At 37.3% G+C, this 22,867-nt stretch overlaps 1 protein-coding gene across 1 annotated transcript in view; it reads right to left on the bottom strand.

The window, feature by feature from the left end:
• The window catches only part of Dnah14 (dynein axonemal heavy chain 14), a 376,944-nt gene extending 358,419 nt beyond the window's left edge, over positions 1-18,525 (bottom strand). The window contains exons 1-3 of the mRNA XM_046419847.2: positions 18,494-18,525; positions 13,199-13,359; positions 6,604-6,729 (exon numbers count right to left, since the gene is read on the bottom strand). Of these exons, the coding sequence (XP_046275803.1) occupies positions 6,604-6,729; positions 13,199-13,359; positions 18,494-18,525 (319 nt within the window). The remainder of the gene's footprint in view (positions 1-6,603; positions 6,730-13,198; positions 13,360-18,493) is intronic.
• Positions 18,526-22,867: the final 4,342 nt, after the last annotated feature.

Raw genomic sequence — 22,867 nt, 5'->3', positions numbered from 1 at the left:
GTACTTAGAGTAATTATGTCCATCACATTCTACCATCTTTCTGATGGTGCACTGTTTGGGGCATATATATTTATAATTGTTATGTCTTCTTGATGTATGGTTCCATTGAGCAGTATAAAATGTGCTTCTTTGTCACTTTTGATTAACTTTGGCTTTAAGTCTACTTTTTTTGATATGAGAATGGAAAACTCCTGCTTGTTTCTGCAGTCCATGTGAGTTTCTTCCCAACCTTTCACCTTCAGTCTATGGATATCTTTTCCCATGAGATGAGTCTCTTGGAGGCAGCATATTGTTGGGTCTGTTTTTTTTTTTTTCAATCCAATCTGACAGTCTAAGTCTTTTGATTGGTGAGTTTAGGCTATTAACATTCACAGTTATTATTGAGACATGATTTGTATTCCCAGCCATTTTTGGTTTTGGTATTTAACTTGACTTGGTTTCTCCTTGGATTAGTTTTTCCTTTAGCGTAATACCTCTCTCTGTTTATTTTCATTGTTTTTCAATTCCTCTTCAAGGAATACTTTGCTGAAGATGTTCTGTAGTACAGGCTTTCAAGTTGTAAATTCTTTTGACTTTTGTTTATCATGAAAGGTTTTTATTTCATCATCAAATCTAAAGCTTAATTTTGCTGGCTATAAGATTCTTGGTTGTCATCCATTTTCTTTCAGAGCTTGATATATGTTGTTCTGGGTTGAAAAATCTTCACAGAATCTAATTGGTTTCCTCCTATATATAACCCGATTCCTTTCTCTCATGGGTTTTAATATTCTTTTCTTATTCTGTATGTTAGGCATTTTCATTATAATGTGCCTTGGTGTGGATCTGTTGTGATTTTGTACATTTGGCATCCTTATATAAGCCTCTTGAATTTGGTTTTCCAATTCATTCTTCATGTTGGGAAAATTTTCTGATATTATCTCATTGAATAGATAGCTCATTCCTTTGATTTGGAACTCTATTCCTTCCTCTGTCCCAAGAACTCTTGAATTTGGTCTTTTTACACTATCCCATATTTTTTGAATGTTCTGCTCATGGTTTCTTACCATTTTCACTCTGTGGTCTACATTCTTTTAAAGATTATATATTTTGTCTTCATTGTCTGAGGTCCTGTCTTCCAAGTGGTCTAATCTGTTGGTGATACTTTATTTATTTATTTAACTGATTTTATTTTTTTAAACACACAACAGCGGAGTGCATTACAATTCTTATTATACATATACAGCACAATTTTTCATGTTTGTATAAAAAGTATGTTCACGCAAATTCATGTCTTTATACATGTACTTTGTGTTTTTTTTGCATTACAATTCTTATTTCCCATATATACCACAAATTTTCATACCTCTGTTTGTATATAAAGTAGGTTGACAACCCAATTCATGTCTTCACACATGTACTTTGGATAATGATGTCCATCACATTCCACCATCCTTGTTATTCCCCAGTTGGTGATGCTTTCTATTGAGTTTTTTATTGGTTTAATGTTTCTTTAATTTCAAGGATTGTGTTGGTTGTTGTTGTTTTTTTTTTTTCAGAACCTCTATCTCCTTATTGAAGCAATCTTTTGCTTCCTGTATTTGCTTATGTAACTCTTTATGGAGATGTTCTTTTGCTGCCTGTACTTGTTCTCTTATATCATCCTTTCATTCACAGAACATTTTAATTATATATCCTGAACTCCTTCTCTGACATTTCTTTTGTTGTGCTGGCCACGAATTCTAATAATGTATTCTCTTGATTTGTTTGGGGCATCTTTTTCCCCTTGTTTTTTTAATGATGTTCGTGTGTTTTCCCTTCTAGCACTGTAGATCCGTGGCATTAAGTTTTTTTTAACCCTACAGGCTTATAGTGCCCCTGCACAGTTCCAATACCTCTCCTTTGTGTGTAAGAACAATGTTAAACAATATAAACCTTAATCCAAATAGTTGCTATTAAGACATTTATCTTTTTGCCACAATATATAGAAATGGTGCTCTCAATTATTATATACAATATAAACAGTAGGCATGCAAAAAGGGTCTACAATTTCTGATGGTGGATAAAGAACAGGGGGTGAGATGTAGGATGAGATGTTGAGGGGGTAGGAGGTGAGATCTTGAGGGGGTAGGAGGTTAGATCTTAGAAAGCTTGAAAGAGGAATCTAAAGAAGTTGGTTAACAGCTGTCGGGGAGAGGGGTGTTGGGGACTATGGATACCTACTCAGCCAGTGTTCCAAGCTGGAGGTTTACCCCAACTGAAGATGGCAATGAAGGTGTCCCAAGCTGGAGGTGACTGCTTTCAGCAATGGAGTGTTAGGTCAGGTGGGGGGGAGCCAGGTGGTGGCACTGGGAGATGTGTTCAGATATGCAGCTCTATGGCTTGCAGCGTTGTTGCTGTAAGCTGTCTCTGGACCCAGGGCAGGCTCCATGGGTGTCGGTGGTGCTGACCTAGGCCTGCCTGGGCTCCACAAGTGTCACTGGGGCTCTGTTTTGTCAATTTTTAAAATTGTTTCTTTTGTTTAAATTTCACTGATTTCTGCCCTGATTTTAATTATTTCCTGTCTTCTACTACTTTTGGTATTGGTTTGTTATTCTTTTTCTAGAACTTTGAGATGTAATGTCAGGTTGACTTTTTGACTTTTCCTTCTTTTAATGAATGAGCTTAATGCAATGAACTTTCCTCTTAGCACTACCTTCATAATGTCCCATAGATTTTGCTAATTTGTATCAGAGTTCTCATTTACCTCTGATGTCTTCTGTTATTCACGCATCATTCAATAGTGTATTGTTTAGTCTCCAGGTGTTGGAGTACCTTCTATTTTTTATTTTATCATTGATTTCTAATTTTGTTCCATTATGGTCAGATAGAATGCAGGACAGTATCTCATTTTTTTGTATTTGCTAAGACTTACTTTGTGGCATCACATAAGTCTATTTTGGAGAAGGACTCATGTGCTGCTGAGAAGAAAGTGTATTCTCTTGTTGATGGGTGGAATATTCTATATATGTCTGTTAAGTCTAAATTATTGATAATATTATTGATTTCTACAGTTTCTTTGTTTAGTTTTTGTTGGAAGATCTATCCAGTGGTGAGAAAGATGTATTAAAGTCACCCAGTATTGTTGTGTTATGGTCTATTTAGTCCTTGTAGTTGAGAAGGGTTTCTTTGATATACATAGATGCCCCATTGTTTGGGTCATAGATATTTATGATTATTATGTCTTGTTGATGTATGAATCCCTTAAGCAGTATGAAATGTCCTTCTATATCCCTTGGCTTTAAGTCACTTTATCTGATATGAGGATGGAAACCCTTGCTTCTTTACATGGTCCATATGAGTGGTATTTTTTCCCCCGCTGTTTCACCTTCAGTCCGTGGATGCTTTTTCCTGTGAGATCAGTCTCTTGAAAGCAGCATATTATTGAATCTTTTTTCTTAATCCAATCTGTCAGCTTGTGTCTTTTAATTAATGAGTTTAGGCCATTGACATTCAGGGTTATTATTGAAATATGATTTATGTTCCCAGAGAGTTTGGTTTATTTTGGTTTTTAACTTGACTTGATTTCTCCTTTGAGTGGCCTTTCCTTTAGTTCCTCCCTTTGCTGATTTTCATTGTTGTTTTTCATTTCCTCTTCCTGGAATATTTTGCTGAGAATGCTCTGTAGTGCAGGTTTTCTCACTGTAAATTCTTTTATCAAGAAAGGTTTTTATTTTGTCATCATATCTGAAGCTTAATTTTGTTGGATATAAGATTCTTGGTTGGCATCCATTTTCTTTCAGAGCTTGGTATATGTTGTTTCAGGATCTCCTGGCTCTGAGGGTCTGGGTTGAAAAATCTGCTGAGATCCAAATTGATCTCCTCCTATATGTAATCTGATCCCTATCTTGCTGCCTTTAAGATCCTATCCTTATTCTATATGCTAAACATTTTCATTATAATGTGACTTTCTGTAGATCTGTTTTAATTTAGTATCCTGTAAGCCTCTTGTATTTGATTTTTTAATTCATTCATGTTTGGAAATTTTCTGATATTATTTCATTGAAGAGATTGCACATTCCTTTGGTTTGAATCTCTGTGTTTTCCTCTATCCCAATACATCTTAGATTTGGTCTTTTGGTGCTATCCCATAAGTCTTGGATATTCTGTTCATAGTTTCTTACCATTTTCACTGTGTGGTCAACTTTATTTTCAAGATTGTATATTTTGTCTTGTCTTATATTCTGTCTGCCAAGTGATGTAGTCTGTTGGTAAGGCTTTCTACTGAGTTTTTTTTTTTTTAACTTGGTTTATTGTATTCTTCATTTTAAGAATTTCTGCTTTTTTCCCCCAGAATCTCTCTCTTTTCTTGAAGTAATCTTTTGCTACATGTATTTGCTCTCTTATCTCTGTTTGTGTAATAAATAGTTACCTGTATTTGCTCTCTTATCTCTTTGTTAGAGTAATCAATTTTTGCCTGTATTTGCTCACTTAGGTCATTGTTTAATTCACAGATCATTTTAGTCATGTACATTATGAACTCCTTCTCTGACATTTCACCAACTGTGCTGTCCATGGATCCTATTATTGTAGTATCTTGGTTTGTTTGGGGCACTTTCTTCCCTTGTTTTTGCATGTTGTCTATGTGTCTTCCTTTCTTGCAGTGCAGATCTGAAGTATTAGTTTCTACCCTACAATCTTGCAGTGTCCCTGCAGATTACCTATACTTCATCTTGGTGTTGGGCTTCCTGTCCCTGGCCAGTGTTCCACAATGGATACTACTGCAACTAAAGGTGGTGGCAGCAACAGCAGAGATAACTCAAGATAGCAGTGGGTGTCCAAGATGGATGCAACCAATTTCAGAGATGGGGCTGAAAGGATGGACCTTACAATGGCTTTGGGCTGCCTATTAGGAGATGCAATTGCTTCCTGGCCCTGTCTGTTGTTCCAAGGTGAAGACTTCTGTGTGGGGAGGGCTGTGGTGATGGCTGTAGTGTCCCAAGATGGAGGTGGGCTAGGCCTGGTTTTCCAATTGGGTTGGTGGGCGTGGTCCTAGACCTGGGCCTAGGCTCTGATGTGAATCTGCTGGTCAGTGGGGATGGTCCTAGGCCTGACCTGGGCCTGGGCTTCGGTGCAGGTAGGTGGAGGTGGTCCTATGCCTGGGCCTGGGCTTTGGAGTAGGTTTGCCAGTTGGTGGGGCAGTCCTCAATGATTACTAGTTTAAAAAAATGTTAATTATTTGTATATCTACATTTGAGAAACATGTATTCATATAATTTGCCCATTTTTTAGTTTGGCTATTTGGGGATTTTTGCTCCTTATATATTCTGGATATTAATCTCTTGTCAGATGATTAGTTTGAAAGATTTTTCTCCCATTCTTCAGGTTTGTCTCTTCACTCTGTTGATTGGTTCCTTTGTTCTGCTGAAGCTTTCTATTAAGTTTCTTGGTTTTGTTTGTTTGTTTGTTTTTAAATAAAACAAATCATTCTGGGTGCAGTGGTATGTGCCTGTAATCCCAGAAGCTTGGGAGGCTGAAGCAGGAGGATTGTGAGTTCAAAGCCTGCCTCATCAACAGCAAGGTGCTAAGCAACTCAATGAGACCCTTTCTCTATATAAAATACAAAATAGGGCTGGGATGTGGCTCAGTGGCCGAGTGTCCCTGTGTTCAATCCCTAGTAACCCCCCACAAAAAAAAATTATGAGAGAAAACACATACCAAAAAGCCATGCTTGTAATACCAGCCATCTTAAAACATTATTCTAGATTTCTGGCCCTCCAGAATCACAAACACTATTTGACTAAAATGGTTTCTTCCCCAAGGATTAAATGAGACTTGAGATAATAGACAAAACAGTGTCAGGACTGGGATGAGGAGCCCTAACAGCTTATTTCTTCAAAGTCAAAAAAGGGAAGCAAGACTTGTCTACTGGCAAGATGGAGTCTTCCATGATGTAATATCACAAGAGTGACAGCACATACTATTGATTAGGAGCAGTTATACAGATTCCACTCACACTCAAGGGGAGGGTATGAACCCACCACATCCATGCAGGTTTTGCACTACCTGAGGCATTCCTAATTTTGAGAATATTTCTTAAAAAAAAAAAAAAGAAGCCTATGTGACTGAAGGTGTCCTAAAACTTCAGCTTCAATAGCTTGATAACAAATCCACCTCTGGACCATGATATTTCAGTGAAAAACTAAAAAGTTTCCTTTTCCTATAAAATTTAAAATATTGATACATATAAGAATTTCAGTTATAGAAAAAAAACACCATCTATGAAATGTTAGTAGAGAAAAATCTGTTGAAATTAACTGGTGATTTAAACTCTATACCAAAGACATAAATTGTTAAAAATGATACCATCAGTACAAAGGTAAAACCATACAATTTATTTATCATTCTAAAAGCATAACCTTCAGAGATTGTCCTTAAATAAAAAATATAATTTTTGAACAGTCTGTCAATTTTTACATTAAGACAAACAAAAATTTGTCAAATCTTTAAGCACCCAAACACACAAAATTCAGTAAGACTGTTTTTTTTTCCAAAACCAGTATCCAACATGAGCACCCAAACCACAGAAAGTTTTTTTTTTAAAGTAATGTTTTCTAAGCAAGATGTTTCAGTGATGATACAAAAAACTGACTTCCCTAGCTTTTGGATAAGCATTAGTATGCTCCTGTTTTCCCCAGGATTTCCTTTTCTCTTTTTGGGAAGCTGGTTCTGGGGCAACTATATGTGGTTGAGTTATGCTTTCTTTAAGGAAATCTAAAAATAAAACCATTATCAAATGAATAAATATGATGAACATAAATAATACCATAGTATTTTCACATACCAAGCAATATAGTTGATTATTATATGAGGCACTATAATAACACTGTAATTAAGAGCACAGGCTCAGAGTTAAACCAGCTGGGTTCCATGCTCAGAGACAAACTACCATGCACAGTTCAATGATTTACCTTAAAAGTTACTGTCTGACTTAACATTCTTATCTTTGAAATGATGAGTGTTGTAGGAAGAACCTCATAGGCTTAAAATACTTAAATTAGAAAGCGCTTACTTATTAAGGTAAATATTATTTGTGATTTTGTTATTACACTAAAATCCTTGAAGTGTAAATCTTTATATAAAATTCACAGAAAAACCCTTGTATTAACTAACTTGGTAATTGAATAAAAAATATTTAGATATAAATGCAGAAGAGTAGCAAAGGATCCATATCTCAGATTTCTTCTATGCTTACTTAATTGGTGGGTTTTCAACACATACAAGAAAGAGAAACTATTGAAAATAGAAGTTTTAATTAAGTAATCAATTTTTGCAGCAGAGTCTTACTATGTTTTCAAGACTGTTCTCAAACTCTTGGGCCCAGGAAAATCTTCTTGCCTCAATATATAGCAGGCATGCTACACTGCACCTGGCAATAAAGCTTTTTAGAAGCAAATACATTTTTACTTGCTTCTCTCACTTATTTAACAAATACTTACGTAGTGCAAGGCATCAAGTTATAGTCTAATAGGGGATAAGACACAATAATTACAAACAAAACGCATGTAAATGAAATAACCAGTAAGTCTGTTTCAGCCAATAGTCCCAACTCAGAGAGATTTCCCCATTCATGTGATCAGAGAGACACATACCCTGTATCTCATCGTGGGTAAGGGTATAGAGCTGGGAGAGAAAATGTAGGCTTTTTTGGAAAGTTTGTGTGAAATAGTTTTAAAAACTTTCTGCTAGCATTAACCTCTATTACCAGAGTTTCTCCCACCCCCTGGCTTATTCCCTAGGGACACCCTAGTTATTCCCTAAGGACACCACTGATGTGAAACCCTCTCAAGTGCTTGTTGTTTCTAATATCACATTCTATCTACCCCAAACTGGAAAGGGGATCATTTTCCTCCTTGCTCACCATTCACTAACTTCAAATCATTACAACTTGCCCTTTTAAAAAAAAACACCATGAAATATAATCCTACTCCTTTGAAGCTAATGCCTTTTCATTATACCATATCCTTTTGGTCTTCTTTGATCTGCCAATTTCCTAGTCACTCAACTAATCTAGAACTTCAGCTCCTGAGAGGGCCCACTTTTTCTATATGAAACCTGCCACCATTTGATAACTTCAGTGTTTCTGAATTAAGACCTGTTTGATACTATGCCTGCCCCCACTTTCTAGATATTCTCACAGCTCTAGTCTACCTCAACCAATCACACTCAAGCAACTTTATGCCACATTTCTGCCATAGGTTTTATTTTTAGATTGGCCTAAAGAAAGTCTACTCAATAATATATAGTTGCTCCATGTGTGGTTACTGTTACATCATTGTGCTTGTCATCACTTGCCCTGTTATGATTGGATCTGAAATATCCTCCAAAGGCTCATGTGTTAGTCCCCAATAAGGCACTGTGTAGGTGGGGCTTTTAGAAATGATTGGATTATACCATTTGACCCAGCTATCCCACTCCTCAGTTTATACCCAAAGGACTTAAAATCAGCATATTACAGTAATGCAGCCACATCAATGTTTATAGCAATTCACAACAAGTAAACTATGGAACCAACCTAGGTGCCCTTCAATAGATGAATGGATAAAGAAAATGTGATATATATATATATATATATATATATATATATATATATATACACACACACACACACACACACTCAATGGAATATTACTCAGCTTTAAATATGAAATTATGTCATTTGCCAGTAAATATATGGAGTTGGAGAATATCATGCTAAGAGAAATAAGCCAATTCCCCAAAACAAAGGCCAAATGTTTTCTCTAATATGCAGGTGCTAATTCACAATAAGGAGGGGGACAGGGGCACTAGAGAAGAATAGCATTACCTTGGATTAGGCAGAGGGAGGTGAAGGGAGGTGATGAGAGGGGATGTGGGGATAGGAAAGATAGTAGAATGAAACAGACATTATTGCTTTATGTATATATGTGACTGCATGACCAATGTGATTCTACAACATGTACACTGAGAAAATGAGAAATTATATCCTATCTGTGTACAATATATCAAACTGCATAATGCATTCTACTGTCAGATATAACTAATTAAAACAAATTTAAAAAAGAAATTATTGGATTATGAGGGCTCTAATCTTATCATTGATGGATTTGTGATCTGAATTATTGGGAGATGGTGGAAACTATAGGAGGAGGGACCTAGTTAAAGGAAATGGGTGTTAAAGGCACACCCTTAGAACTATATCTTGTCCCTGGTCCCCTCTTCCTTTCTGGTCTAATTCCCAGCTACTAGGAGCTGAGCAGCTTTCCTCCATTACACCCTTCCTCCATGATGTTCTGCCTCACCTCAGGCCCAAAACAATGGAGCTTACTGAACATGGACTGAAACCTCTGAAACCATGAGCCAAAATAAGTCACTCCTAGATATATAATTTTATTAGATATCTTATCTATTTATTTATTTATTTTCTGGGCCCAGTAACCCACACCCATAATCCCCATAATCCCAGTGACTTGGGAGGGTAAGCCAGGATTGCAAGTTGGAGGCCAACATCAGCAATTTATGAAGTTTTTTTTAGCAACTTAGTAAGACCCTGTCTCAATAATAAAAAATAAAAAGGACTGGGGATGTAACTCAGTGATAAAATGACTCCGGATTCAATCCTCAGTACCAAAAATTATCTATATCTATATCTATCTATCTATCTATCTATCTATATATGGGATGGGTACAATGGTGGGTGCCTATACCCCAACAACTCTGGAGGTTTAGGGAGAAGGATTGTGTATTAATTTAACAGGCAATATAGGAGAAGATATATTATTTAAAATGCTAAAGTCTTGGTCCAGCTCAGACAGGAAAAAAAAAGGGAACATTGATTTTGATAGACCCTAAAAACACCTGAGAAATTATGTAGAAAGAGAAGTAAAAACTTAAGAAACAGAAAAAGAGCAGATAGAAAAGTAGAAAGAAAACCTTAAAGAAAGAATAACTCAACAATATATAGTTGCTCTATAATGTTACTATTATACTGTATAACAAAGAAGAGTTTAGAAAACATAAACAGTAAGTAGTTTTCCTCAAAATCAAGGGGAAAAAAGGAAGTTAAGTGGTTAAAAGAAAAAAAAATGTGGCAGAATGGTGTAGTAAAATAAAGATTATTTTATTTATAAATTAATCATTTCTATCATTTCTATGAGGATTTAGCCATGAGGAAGCAACCTTGAAGAGTCTTACCAGTATAGTAAAGGTGGTAGAATACATGTTGAGGAGTGAGCAAGAAGTCAAGAGTTGGAGGAAGTTTCAGCCAGGATTTTAAGATGACTGACACTATAGTGGTAACTGCCAAAAAGAAATACAGACCTCAAAGATGTTTCAGGATTGTTTTGTTTAAAATTATTAAATATATAACATGTTCATATCCAGAGAGAAAAGAGCTAATAGAAAGGAAGAGATGAGAGAAGATAATGAATTGACACTACGTTCCTGAGGACATGGAAGGAGAGGAACTCTAGAATGAGGTGGTAGATTTACCTTAAAGGAAAAGAGGTAAAATTATCACCCAAGACAAGTACTGCAGATGGGGCTGAAAGCTTATAAAAGTGTGGATACTGAAGAGCTGGATAAAAATGGAAAATAAAAATCCTGGAAATGATAGAATTTGAGATAGGGAGAAGGAAGGAAGACAAAATAAAATGGAGTTAAGAAGATCTTTAGCATGTTACTGGCACCAAAACATGCTGGTAGACCAATGGTACAGAATAAAAGACACAGAGACTAACCTACAAAATTACAACTACTTCATATTAGACAAAGGTGCCAAAAGCACGCACTGTAGAAAGGATAGCATCTTCAACAAATGGTGCTGGGAAAACTGGAAATCCATATGCAGCAAAATGAAATTGAATCCCTATCTCGCACCATGCACAAAAGTTAACTCAAAATGGATCAAGGACCTAGGGATTAAACCAAAGACTCTTCGTCTAATAGAAGAAAAAGTAGGCCCTAATCTCCATCACGTGGGATTAGGCCCCAATTTCCTTAATAAGACACCTATAGCACAAGAATTAAAACCAAGAATCAACAAATGGGATGAATTCAAACTAAAAAAGTTTTTTCTCAGCAAGAGAAATAATGTGTGAGTTGAATAGGGACCTACATCCTGGGAACAAATTTTTACCCCTCACATATCAAAAAGAGCAATAATCTCTAGGGTATATAAAGAGCTCAACAAGATAAGTACCAAAAAAACAAATAATCCAATCAATATATGGGCCAAGGACCTGCACAGACACTTCTCAGAAGAGGATATACAATCAATCAACAAATATACGAAAAAATGTTCATCATCTCTAGCAATCAGAGAAATGCAAATTAAAACTACACTAAGATACCATCTCACTCCAGTAAGAGTGGCAGCCATTATGAAGACAAACAATAACAAGTGCTGGTGAGGATGTGGGGAAAAAGGTACACTCACGACACTGCTGGTGGGACTGCAAATTGGTGCAGCCAACTTGGAAAACAGTATGGAGATTCCTTGGAAAGCTGGGAATGGAACCACCATTTGACCCAGCTATTCCTCTTCTCAGACTATACCCAAAGGCCCTCAAAACAGCATACTACAGGGACACAGCCACATCAATGTTTATAGCAGCACAATTCATAATAGCTAAACTGTGGAGCCAACCTAGATGTCTTTCAGTGGATGAAAGGATAAAAAAAATGTGGCATTTATTCACAATGGAATATTACTCAGCAATAAAAAAAGAGTAAGATCATGGCATCTGCAGGGAAATGGATGGCATTAGAGAAGATTATGCTAAGTGAAGTTAGCCAATCTCCCCCCAAAAAATCAAATGCCAAATGTCTTCTCTGATATAAGGGGGGTAACTCAAAATGGGGTTGAGAGGGACAGCAAGGGAGGAAGATTACCTCTTGATAGGAAATAGGGGTGGGAGGGAAAGGGAAGGAGAAGGGGAATAGCATGGATGGTGGAAGGAGACCCTCATTATTATACAAAATACATGTATGAAGATGTGTCAACGTACCTTACATACAATCAGAGATATGCTAAATTGTGGTATAAAGGTGTATTAAGAATTGTAATAAAAAATAATAATAAGAGAGCTCATGTATAAGGCATAATTTGGAGTGAACATACTTATATACAGAGTTACAAAAATGGTGTTGTGAATGGATAATTAAGATTGTAACGCATTCCATTATTGTCATGTATGTAAGAAATTTTTAAAAAAGATGATCTTTACCTTAAAAAAAGACATGAAAGAGTGATGCAAACTGTAAATTAGTACCGAGATATCAGACATTCTTGGTGGTGTTAGTGACCCCTGTTGTTGTTATGGTGGTGGTGGTTGTAGTTATTATTTTTACTACTACTTTTATTATTATGTTTAGATTATGTTCCCTTTAAAAAACGGGCTTTGTACAGCACAATTCACAACAGCCAAGCTATGAAGCTAACACAGATGTCTTTCAACAGATGAATGGATAAAGAAAATATGGTAGGAGTATTACTCAGCCACAGAGAAGAATGACTTTATGGCATTTTCTCATAAATGAATGGAACTGGAGACTATCATGCTAAGTGAAATAAGCCAGTCCCAGAAAGTGAAAGTCAAATGTTTTCTGTGATATGTGGAAGTAATCCAAAATAAGTGGGGGTGGGGAGTGGGTTAAAAAAGTATAGAAGAAAGATCAGTGGAGTAGACAAAGGGAAATGAAGAGAAGGGAGGTGGGATGAGATAGGGAAAGACAGTGGAATGAATCTGACCTAACTTTCCTATGTACACATATGACTATACCACAGTGAATCTCAATATCCACAAGATACTAATTTTAAAAAACATAAATAAATAGCATAAAGATCAGTAGAGGGAAGGGAACAGGGAGGGGGAAGAGGAGAGGAAAATGGAAAATACTAGAGACTAAATTAGAACAAATTATATTCCATGCTTTTATAATTATCTCAAAATGAATCCTATTGTCATGTATCACTAAGAAGAACAAATTAAAAAAAAATAAAATATTTCATCAGAAAAAAATATAAAAGCAGGCTTTGTATTTGAAGACATTGCTAACTGCATTGCTAATGAAATTAGCCAAGTATCAAATATTATATTTTGAAAGTAGACTCCAGTATTTCAATTTATTTCACTTGCTTTCTTAATCTAATGTTATGTAAACCTTTTTCCATTTCCATAAAAGAAAACATAAATCAACATGCCTGGATAGTAGTCTTGATAAATGTCTGTCTTCTCTGACATCAAGGGTACAGACCGCCTTTTAAACATTTTATATTTCAGTGTTTCCTTTACTGGTTCTTGAGCTGCCTGAGTCTCTAATGGTATATCAATTTTGTACTTTCGCACTTTATATTTTAAAAACCTAAGATGACAAAGAAGACAATTCTAAGAGTATAAATTAATAATCTCTCTAACAAAATACTGAACTATTAGAATTCTATTACTGAAAATTTCATTTATAATTTCAATTTTTATAATTGAAACAACATAGTTTTGATAAATGCTGTGATAAACATTATCTATAACTAAAGATTAAATAATCTGTACTTTAAAATCTAATGTCTATCATTTCAAGCAATTTTTAGATAGGTGTAATTGTTTTAGTATAAGAAAATAAATAACATAAATGGTCATTGAAATTTAAGGTTGATTTCATTTTTGGAGAAATATCTCCAATTAAGTTAGTGGCAGAAAAAAGTCAACACAGTTTTCAAAAATTCCTAGTTATGTGAGAACAACTCATATATTGTCCTCCTTTATGAAAAGAACAAACCAAAAGTCCAACCCATATCAGGATTATAACCCAAATATTTTTTACAGCACATTGGCCAACTGTCTACTTTTTAAATGTTGGGAAAAAAATTTTTCTTAAGAACAGAATCCAAAGTCACTGCCTACAACCAACTTACACAGTAGACCATAATTTTACCAGGCAGAGGAAATTCAGTGTTCTGTAAAGCTTTACATGTGCTTTTCAGAGGGAAAAAGTACCTAGTGGTATATTAAACAAAATGCTTAACCATAGTGAATAAGAAGGCAAAACTTCTATTCATGGGTAAATAGAGCACAACTTCCTTGAGCTTATTTATGAATAGCTTGTTAAGTACTTTTAAATGCTTTCCTGTGAACACACTGTGAGTCCCCATTTGATTTATAAATATTTTGAAATATTTCATTTTCATGGGTACTAAATTGTTCGCCATTTTCTTTACAATCTTTAAGAACTATATACAAATTTTGGATGGTAATTTTTAGATATTTTATATCTCTGTTTTGGATTTATCTTTCTACTTTTTTTGATGTCCCAGGACATAGAAGTTCTTAACTTTAGTATCATTTATCTATCTTTGCCCTTATGGATTATGTTATATCTTCTTTAAGAAATATTTCTTTACTAAAAAATTTTCTTATGTTTTCTTAATAGTTTTAAAGTTTTTCCTTTCATAGGTCTTTTAATTCATACATTTGTCCTTAAATCCTTGAATTTCCAGTATGGTGTAAAGGGCAGACTCAATTGCTCTGTCACCCCCAATAAAGTGATGCAATTATCAGAGAAACATTATAGAGCACTGATGAGAAGTGGCAGTAGCAACTATCCTCGTCATATTTCTGAATTGATAAAGAACACTTTTAACACTTGACTATTAAATATGATATTTGCTTTAGTTTTCTGGTAAGAGCTCTGAATCAGATAGTTTTCTCTAAGAGTTTTTTTTAATCATTATTAGATGTTCATCACATGCTTTTCTTCTTTATTAATGGTAATTGATATTGGTGCATTTTTCTATATTGAATTAATATTGCATTTCTGGGATTGGACTGTGCAACTTGGTCCTGAAGTATCAACTTTTTATATAGTGCTATAATTAGGTTAATATTTCATCTAGGATTTTTTATTTTAAGATCATAAATAAAATGGACTTGGGAGGTTGTATAAATTACTCTCATAAGTTCAGTTAGGAACTACTTTCTGTCTCTGTCTCTCTCTGTGTAGAAGAAATTTTGTAAGATTGGATATTTTGGGGGGAGGTGCTTTACCACTATGATACATTCCCAGACAATGCCCCCAACTTTTTTAAATTTTTGAGACAGGGTCTCACTAGGTAGCTTAGGTCTTCACTAATTTGCTGAGGCTGTTCCTAAACTTGTGATCCTCTTGTCTAAGCCTCCTGAGCCTCTGGGATTTTAGAAATGTGCCACAGCTCCCAGTGTTAGAATGATTTATTTCTTGAATGTTTGTTAAAACTCATATTTAAAGCTCTTAACCTGATGTGTATGGTCTCTGTATTGTGTGTGTGAGGGGGAAGGCTGGCAGTAGTAGTGATTGACAACCACTCCTTCAATAATTTTAGTGATTGAAAAGAGTTCATCTTTGCTTGTTTCTTATTGAGTACATGTTAAATATAGTTTTCTTAAAATTTTTATATTTTGTGTAATTTTTCAATTCTTTTTGTCAGGAAAGTGTTGATAATATTATCTTTTAATTACAGGTCCCTCTGTATTTATCTCCTTTTTTCAATCTCATATTGGTTGCAGGACTCCTAAATGCTGCTTGTTGTTGCAAGATTTATACTGTGGCCCACCTATTTTAGAAGCAATGTGTAAATACAACATTTTGTGAATCAGCTATATCACACAATTTTTTATAATGTGTGACATTGATAATGTAATTTAAACAATTCAATTATTTTACCACACTCAGTTCTAAGTTTTTTTCTAATTTCCCTTATGGATCATACTTTCATGAATTACTCAGAAAAGTGTTTTTAAAATATTATGTTTTGGATTTGGGATGTAGCTCAGTGGTAGAGTGCTTGCTTAGCACGTTCAAGGTCCTGAGTTTGATACTTAGTACCATGAAGAAACAAAAGTCTGTTTCATTTCTAAAAATATTGGGATTTTCTAATTTGCCTCATTACTGATTTCTAATGCAATTAAAAGATATATTATGTGTATTGTCTTTTTGAAAATTTATTAAAATTTTATAGCTCTGCATGCTCAAGTTCTATAATCATTTCCTGTAACCTAACAGATAATCTGCGTCCTGCAGTTGTTGGTTGCAGTGTTCTGACAGACAGACAGTCTGTCTGTCTGTCTACCTATCTATCTATCTATCTATCTATCACCAAACATGTGAGCCAGTTGCAGTGGTGCATGCTTATATTCCCAGTTGCTCCAGAAGATGAGATAGGAGAATTGCAAGTTCAAAGCCAGCCTCAGCAACTTAGTGAGGCCCTAAGTAACTTAGTGAGATCCTATCTCAAAATAAAAATACAATTTTTTTTAAAAGGCTGGGGATGTAGCTCAGTGGTTACATGCTCCTGGGTTCAATCTCTGATACCAAAAACAAAAGTTAATTTGGTTGTTCATATTTTCTATATTCTTACTAATTTTGTGCTTGACCTTTCAATTAATGAGTGATTTCAATTAATGAGTATTAAAATTTCTTACTATGATAGATTTGTCAATTTCTCCTTCATTCTCTCAACTTTTGCTTCAAGTAGGCCTATATAATTTAGAACAATTATTACCTACTGAATTGAACATTTCATCATAAAATAGCCTTATTTATATTTAGTTATCTTTTACTTTGCAGACTTTTTTCTGATACTGTATTATTTCTTGTGATAGTACAACAATGTCTTTGTCTTAAACATTTTTCCATTTTTTAACAATTTGTCTATTGGTATGTCCTTATGTTTTTCATATTTCCATAACAAGCTTTTTATTTACTTCAACATTTAAAAAATTTAGTGTATTTGTATGTATTGTGATTACCAGGATACTTTGGATTCATTTATGTCATTTTATTTTGTTTCCTATGGAACCTTTTTCTTACTTTTTCCATCTTATTTTCAATCTCTATCTTTTCATTTTTCTTTCTAGAAAATTTTCTCAGTTCTTTTAACTCTTCTCTGAATCTTAATTTTGCTATTATGTATTTAGTTTCCAAGAACTATTTTTAATTTTCCAAATGTTCTGTATTTTTTAATTTTCCAAATGTTGACTAGTTTTCTTGATCTCTCTGGTCATCTAATGATAGTTTTGTGATGGTTGTTGAACTTTTCTTCTCCATATATTGTCCGTTTCCTCCAAGCTTTTGTTTGAATTTCTGTTATGCTATAAACTTCTCTCAAATGTCTCATGAGCATGGGTTGTGTGCTTATATTTAAGAATCATTGCTAAAAAGATATTGAGCAGCTCTTTATGCACTGTGGAATTGTCAACTGGGGGGTTTCACTGTGGGATGATTTGGTACTTAGTTGGGGTATGTTTCATTGGCCAAATATATAGATATTTCCTTTGGCTGATCATTTTCAGAGAATAATGTTCTTAGCATTTGACTGTGAGGTTCCTCTAAGTCTAGTAGAAGAAGAAACCTTGATTTGAGGACAGTATTCTACTTCAAGTTGTGCTCTCAGTTTGATCTGCCTAGGCAGTAGACCTCCAATCTCCTACTGGACCTGAAGGAGAAATAGTCTGTTGGCTGTGAGAGGTGAGAAAGGAGTTTTGGGTTCTAATGATTTTTGTACACTTCCATAGGTTCCTGGTATCTCCAATCTTGAATGTGTGGGGGATTGGGGGAGGTTTGGGGATGAATCAATATGCTTTAGGGCCTCACCCACTGCTATCTTGGGTTTCCACTTCTGCTCTATTAAATCAATTATCATTGATTCATCTGTTTTCAAGTTTCCAAAATTTTACTGGTTTCTCTCATATGGTTTTTGTTTCATTTCTCATTCTCTTATGGTCTTCTTCTTTTTAAAATCTCTTTTAGTGAGATTTCAGGAAAGAGAATAGTGCAAGCAATGTGCTCAATCCACCATGTTTAAGTCAGGTAATGATTATTTTAAAATCATTTTTCTTTCCTTCTAGAATTCTTTATAAATGTTGATACTTCTAGTTTGATTATCCTTGGCTCATAACTTTTCTCTCATTCTTTTTAGCACTTTATTCCTTCTTAATGCTTTCTGAAAGGTTCTTCCTCATGATCTTGCAATTTTCCAAATGTTCTATCTATCTATCTATCTATCTATCTATCTATCTATCTATCTTAAGCCAAACCATCTTGGGTTTGGTTTAAGGTAGATAGATAGATAGATTCTGTTATTGAACTCATCACCTTAGAGTATTTTTTTAACTATGATATTTTTCATATCCAGTACTTCCAGTTGGTTTCTGTTTTACATTAATAATACTTTCTCTTATTTTTTGAGGTTACTTGGTGTGGTTTAAATTATTATCCTTTCTGATCCATTATTTCTTCTTTTCTTTGTAAAAGGGTGGTTTGATGGGGAAAAGCTAGAAACTAGTGTTAATTTGCTCATCTTGTCAGTAATCACTTTACGAAATCAAGGCTTTCTAAACCTCAGAACCCTCAATCAGTCCTCACATGGCATGTTAAGATTTTTCCTGTCAGACAGTCTTACCACTGGCCATATATTGTTTAAATCTTACTTTAGAAAAATATTTCATTTATTATATATTACTTTTACCTTGGTTTTATGTTCCTTTCCTCTTTGTCCATCACGATTCACAGTTGTCAAGTCAATGGGTACAATGTCTATTTGTTTTCTGAATGAAAAGTGAAGTAACTGGCTATAAAAAAATACATCCATATCATTTTTTAATAAAAAGACAATTTTACAACTTTGGCTACTGACATTCAAAACTCCATATATAGCTCCCAATTTCTCTAGAAGCTTAATACAATATCCCAGTTACCTTCTACTATTTTTTGTATATGGTATAATTTCCAGATCATTCACTATATGTTTGTTATCCTTTCAGAGAAACCTCTGTATTATCTAACTTCTTTTCTAAGGTAATTTTTCCTTCTTATATTTAAGGGTTTATATGCATACAATTTTAGTTTAAAATAAATTCTATACTAAACATTATAATAAGTTTTAAGATCACTTCATCAGGGGAAATCATCAAAAAGAACTTAATGGAGTCAACAGAGCTAGTACCTCAAGCTATTTAACTAATTTCACCATTCACTAAACACTAAAAGGTCATATGTATATGCTACCAGCATTCCTCACATAGAACAGAACAGAACAAAAGGGAATAAGTTTTGAAATAGGAAAAAGAGAGTCTCAGAGTTGGGGATAGAGTTCAGTGGTAGAGCACAAGCTTATCTTGCACAAGCCCTGGGTTCAATCCCCAGCATCAAAAAAGAAAAAGAAAAAAGAAAAGAGAAGGAAAAGAAAATTTCTTTCTGATTACAGAAGTAAATCTTACAAAATACAGAAAGTGATAAAAATGATGCACTGCTTGAAAGTATACTGTAATTAAAGAAGTTAAACCAAGAATTTAAGACTAGAATCAATGTAGATAGAAAAAGTTTTAACTAGCAAGTAACTATGCTTCAGACAAATCAAATATGGCAGACTGAAACAAGCCAGGAGAAAGAGGAGTCCTCACTGAAATAGAAATGATAGAAATTCCCATATTAGGTATGAAGCCAAAGGTAACAATATCAATGTAGGACAGCCTACTTAGTGATGAGATTCATGGTACAGAAAAATCCCACACATTACCTAAACAGTACCAATAATGCTCCTAGAAGGACTACTCACTGTGTTAAGAATTGAAGGATGCGAAAAAGAAGATGGCGGCGAGGGGAGTGCATTGCCCCCGTGTGCTGCTTCACTGTGTGGGAGTATGACAAGTCAGGACGGCTAAAGGCTATCTTGTTAGGAATTTCCAGCAATAGTGGGGTGCTCCGGAACCTGGAGGAAGGATTTCCATCGCATGAGGATCGGCTACGGGGACTCAAACGCGAGAGGTTTGTCGCACGGAGGGTAACACTGCTTATTCAGCAAATTGCCCCGCGGCTAGAGTCTGCAGCGCGCGCTGAGATAGCGGCGCAGGGATACAGCGCTGCAGTTTCTGCCAGCCGTGCAAGCACCGTACTCAGGGCTGAATTCTGGGTTCGAGACGGGGGAAGGAAGCGGTCCATCTCGGTTCTCCACATCGGTCAGACCACAGAGGAGGCCAGCGGCCACCATGTTGGAAAGCTGACGTCACCAGCCCTGTTTTCGACTGACCGCAGCTCATTCAGCCATAGAACAGGTAATTTCAGGCTGCCATTCGCCTATGGCTTGCAGACAGATTGCTAGGGTTCAGTGCCTGGGTGCTTCTTAGAACCTGCTCTTATCGGAGCGAACACCGAGCGCGGGGCGGCCGAGTTCCGGCTCCCGGAACCGCCCTGGCCCAGGGCTGGGGAGCCTGCGGAGGCTGCTTCTTGGACCCTGCTCCTATCAGAGCATACACCAAGCACTAAGCGGCCGAGTTCCGGCTCCCGGAACTGAGCCCGCGGGGACTGCTTCTTGGAGCCTACTCTTATCGGAGCATACACCGAGCACGGAGCGGCCGAGTTCCGGCTCCCGGAACTGCCCTGGCCCAGGGCTAGGAGCCCGCGGAAACTGCTTCTCGGTCCGGGTCCTGCTGAGGGCCGGTCAGGACTCACCCGTTGCTTTGGTTGCCCGGCAAGGGGAACGAAATGCTGCCATTCGCATAGGATACCAACATGGCAGAGATCTGATGTCATCAGAAAGTGGTGGAGAAGAGAACTTCATCAATACCAGCGGCGACAGAAACAGTTGGTCTCCTGGTAGGGGGGGTGAGGCACAGACACCCGAGTCTCCTCAATTTGTCGTTGAGCCAGAGGGGAGGAGCCGGGCCGCCGCCAGCGCCCGGAGCAGGCCCAGCGGCTCGCCAGCGTGGTGACCGCGTGACCCCAATTGGAGAGGGGGCGGAGCGGAGCTGCCACCCGCGCCCGCAAGGTGGGCAGACCCGCGACCCAGTGGTACATGGGCGTGGTAGGAGGGGCAGGGCAGAGCCGCCGCCCGCGCTTGCAAGGTAAACAGACCTGTGACAGACTGGCGGGTCAGGCCCAGTGGCCTGCCAGGGTGGTACACACGTCACCCCAACTGGAGTAGGGGCAGAGCAGATCCTTCGCCCACGCCCGGATCAGGCCCTGCCGGTGTGGTGGTCACGTGACCCCAATTGGAGTGGGGGCAGAGCGGAACCGCCACCCGTGCCCGCAGGGTGAGCAGACCTGTGACCAACCTGCAGATCAGGCCCAGGGGTCCGCAGGCGTGGTAGGAGGGGCAGGGCAGATCCGCCGCCCGCGCCTGCAAGGTAGGCAGACCTGCGACAGACCGGCGGATCAGGCCCAGGAGCCTGCCGGCGTGGTACACACACCACCCTAATTGGAGTAGGGGCAGAGCAGAGTCGCCGCCCGTGCCAGGAACAGGCCCAGCGACCTGCAGGCGGGGTAGTCACGACACCCCAATTGGAGTAGGGGCAGAGCAGAGCCACCACCCATGCCCGAAAGGTGGGCAGATCTGCGACCGACCAGCGGGACAGGCCCAGTGGCCTGCCGGTACGACAGACACGTCACCCCATTTGGAGTAGGGGCAGAGTAGAGCCGCCGCCCGCGCCTGCAGGGTAGGCAAACCTGCAACCGACCGGCGGATCAGGCCCGGTGGCCTGCCGGCGTGGTACACTCGTCACCCCAATTGGAGTAGAACAGAGCCGCCACCAGCGCCCAGAACAGGCCCAGTGACCTGCCGGCGTGGTAGCCGGGACACCCCAATTGGAATAAGGAGAGAGCAGAGCCGCCGCCCGCGCCTGCAGGAAAGAAACACAAGCAGTATGAAAAGACAAGGAAAGAAAGGACCACAAGCAATGCAGGTCAACGCAACTTTAGAAGAGGTAACAGCTGCAGCAGATGGAATGTCAGATAAAGAATTCAGGATATACATGCTTCAGATGATCTGGAGTATCAAGGAAGACATTAGACAGCAAAATCAGACAATGAAAGATCACTTCGACAATGAATTACGCAAACAAATCCAGGAAGCAAAGGATCAACTATACAGGGAGATAGAGGTTATAAAAAACAAACAAACAGAAATCCTAGAAATGCAGGAAGCAATAAACCAACTTAAAAACTCAATGGAGAATACTACCAGCAGAGTAGAACACTTAGAAGATAGAACATCAGACAATGAAGACAAAGTATTTCAACTGGAAAAGAACATAGACAGCTCAGCAAGACTGTTAAGAAACCATGAGCAGAACATCCAAGAAACATGGGATAACATTAAGAGACCAAACTTAAGAGTCATTGGGATACAGGAAGGTACAGAGCTCCAAACCAAAGGAATGAGCAGTCTATTCAATGAAATAATACGAGAAAACTTCCCAGACTTGAAGAATGAGACAGAATCCCAAATCCTAGAAGCCTACAGGACGCCGAATGTGCAAAATCATAAGAGATCCACACCTAGACACATTATAATGAAGATGCCCAACATACAGAATAAGGAGAGAATTTTAAAAGCTACAAGAGAAAGGAAGCAGATTACATTTAGGGGTAAGCCAATCAGGATAACAGCTGATCTTTCAACACAGACTCTGAAAGCTAGAAGATCCTGGAATAACATATTTCAAACACTGAAAGAAAATGGGTTCCAACCAAGAATTGTGTATCCAGCGAAATTAAGCTTCAGGATGGAAGATGAAATTAAAACCTTCCACGATAAACAAAAGTTTAAAGAATTCGCAGCTAGAAAACCATCTCTTCAAAACATCCTCGCCAAAACATTACAGGAAGAGGAAATGGAAAATAACAATGTAAACCAACAGTGGGAGGTAGGACAGTAAAGGGGGGGGGAATAATCAAAGAGGAAAACAAACCATGTTTAGTAACAGAAATAAACAAATATGGCTGGAAGAACAACCCATATCTCAATAATAACCCTAAATGTTAATGGCTTAAACTCACCAATTAAGAGACACAGGCTAGTAGAATGGATCACAAAACAAGACCCAACAATATGCTGCCTACAGGA

Source organism: Marmota monax, unplaced genomic scaffold, assembly GCF_021218885.2.
Source record: "Marmota monax isolate L192 unplaced genomic scaffold, Marmota_monax_Labrador192_F-V1.1 WCK01_AAM20220418_F8-fsc00153, whole genome shotgun sequence".
Lineage (NCBI taxonomy): Eukaryota > Metazoa > Chordata > Mammalia > Rodentia > Sciuridae > Marmota > Marmota monax.
The sequence above is the reverse complement of the archived record's forward strand: the minus strand, read 5'-3'. Positions and strand labels throughout refer to the sequence as shown.